The sequence below is a fragment of the Aplysia californica genome, unplaced genomic scaffold (assembly GCF_000002075.1).
Source record: "Aplysia californica isolate F4 #8 unplaced genomic scaffold, AplCal3.0 scaffold00165, whole genome shotgun sequence".
Classification (NCBI taxonomy): Eukaryota; Metazoa; Mollusca; class Gastropoda; order Aplysiida; family Aplysiidae; genus Aplysia; species Aplysia californica.
Genome location: NW_004797435.1, coordinates 574,614 through 577,001, shown reverse-complemented (window position 1 = coordinate 577,001; position 2,388 = coordinate 574,614). Strand labels below are relative to the sequence as shown.

Below are 2,388 nucleotides of genomic sequence, written 5' to 3'. Positions count from 1 at the left end.
TTATGTCTCTTTGTACAATTTCTGCCATGATTATATCAAATTGTGATACTGCTGCTCAAACTGTTTTATTGGAATCATAAACTGTATTACTGTGCCTGTGGTAGAGACTTGAGAAAGATTCTGAAAAACAATTAACAAATGAAGGGTTTTTTATTCAGACTCAACCAATTTGACCTTTGTTAAAGGTGAAGTTGAATAAATTATGTTTTGACTGTTCTCATTAAGTCCCGAAATGGAAGAGAGATTCTAGCACCTGGCTTGATTTGACCAGGCCAAATAAAACATAGATAGATCTTTCTGCACAGCAATATAAATTATTTTAATTGTTGGATTTTAAAAAAATTTTCTGATAGGGGAAGGTAATGGCCAAAAGATTTTTCAGAGAGTAAAATGAGCATGTAAGTGATAAGAAGAACACTGAAAAGGGGAAGGTGTGTGTAGGTGACTGTTGGGAACACATGGAAGAAAATAAGACTTCACAGGATCTCGGAACTTATAGCTCAAAAACCTTAGTTTATACATGTAGTTATACAGTGGGCTTTTAGTACATGTAGTCCACTTTGAGCCTGAACATTATTCTTTCTTTTTCTCTCTGCGCATGTGTGTTTTTTGTGTGAGTGTGAGTGCAGGTTGAAGAACCAGCAGTCGACTACCCCTAAGATCTACCAATGGAACGCAAAGAAGAAGAAGAAGAAGAACGAGGAGGAGGAGGAGGAGGAGGAGGAGGGGGGGGGGGAGGAGGAGGAGGAGGGGGGAGGAGGAGGAGGAGGGGGGGAGGAGGAGGAGGAGGAGGGGAGGAGGAGGAGGAGGAGGAGGAGGAGGAGGAGGAGGAGGAGGAGAACAAGAAGAAGAAGAATGGATATATCTCCATAGCATTACTGATTTAAAATACTCGTGTTTGCCAGAGTTTTTGCAAAAGCTAGTGAATCAATTGGAAGCAAGACACACGGTCCACAAAAAAAAAGCAATGACTGTTCTGCACCTTTGTCCACCGCAAGGTGAAAAGAACAAGACTTGAGTGGCAATGACATAACATCTGCACACACTGTTAGAGCATGACGATTCCCTCCTCTTTTATTGACGTCAAAATTCTGGCGTTGGAATGCAAGCGCTTCATGTACATAATCCAACAACACAGCACTGACAGGAACGTCTGCTGTCTTGATGACATCATGGGGTACTAGAGAAGTGCCACATCCAAGCTCTAAGTACATAAACTGGGATTTTATCTCAGAACTTGGTTTGGAATTACTACCACCTGAGTGAAAAAAAAATGAACAGAATAAATTAAATGATAGAAGAACTTGGGAAAGATTAGTATTATTAGTATTTTAAAACTTTGACAAGACAAGGGTAACCGAAGAGAAGGTTTTGGAGTAGAGGCAAGGTCGAAATTGCAATGTTGAGGTAAGATTCATCTTCAAATCCAAATTCTTTAACTTCTATTCTGGTGGTCCCCAAAGATATGCAATAATATATATATAATTGTATATTCCAGTGTTCAGATTAAGTTCACCAAAGGAGCCCAAGCATAAGTATGTGGCACACAGAAGAGTGTTACAAAGTAAAGTGCCCATTAGCGGTCAACTTGCCATGAAATCTGGTCTTGAGAACATAACAACAGAAATGAACTAAAAGGAAACATTTAAATGAAAGCCTTCCACAATGTGCTGACTTACAGATTTAAAAACTGAGATAAGCAAGATGTGGTACCAGCTTGTAAGTTTAATGTACATAAAGCACAAGAACAAAAGCATCACCAGGTAACAGTTGCAACAGCAAAAAAAAAATTGCATATATATTTACAGGCAAGTTAACAACATTAGGCATCAAACAATTTCAGTTTTACATGCTTGTGCTTAATAGTTAAGAGGATCATGACAGAGCAGATGGCAAGAGATGGGCTGAATGGTAGTCCGATTGGAAGTTGGTGATTTCATACAAAGATAAAAAATTATTAAATATAAGTCAAGATAATTCTGTCCATTGTCTTAAATGAAAATCAAATCAGAATACTTACAGAGCACAGACCAGAGCTCCTGCATGTGATGTTGAAGGATGTTCGTGACATTTTCTGGTCCTACAAACCAATCAAAACCTGGATCTGGAGACTGTTTTTGGTATTGTGACTTCCAGAAAGAAAGCTTGCTTAACTTTTCTTCACTGGAGAGAAAATGTCTGCCTATAAAAAAAGAAAAAAACCCCAAATTGTTAAACAGGCAAAGATGAACCACATTCATTTTTTCTCCTTATTTCCCTTTCATTATAGACAATCTACAGGTTTTCCTCTCTACTTCTAGTTCTGGAGTAAAGAAGTACATGTACACTATAAACAGAAATCATGCAACAAGTATTAAAAAAGAAAATACTTAACAGTTACACAACTAT

General features: G+C 38.0%; 1 protein-coding gene across 1 annotated transcript in view; it reads right to left on the bottom strand.

The window, feature by feature from the left end:
- The window catches only part of LOC101858937 (citrate synthase-lysine N-methyltransferase CSKMT, mitochondrial), a gene marked incomplete at its 5' end in the record, with an annotated part of 2,793 nt that extends 611 nt beyond the window's left edge, over positions 1–2,182 (bottom strand). The window contains 2 exon segments of the mRNA XM_005097849.3: positions 983–1,258; positions 2,021–2,182. Coding sequence (XP_005097906.2) covers positions 983–1,258; positions 2,021–2,182 — 438 coding nt within the window.
- Positions 2,183–2,388: the final 206 nt, after the last annotated feature.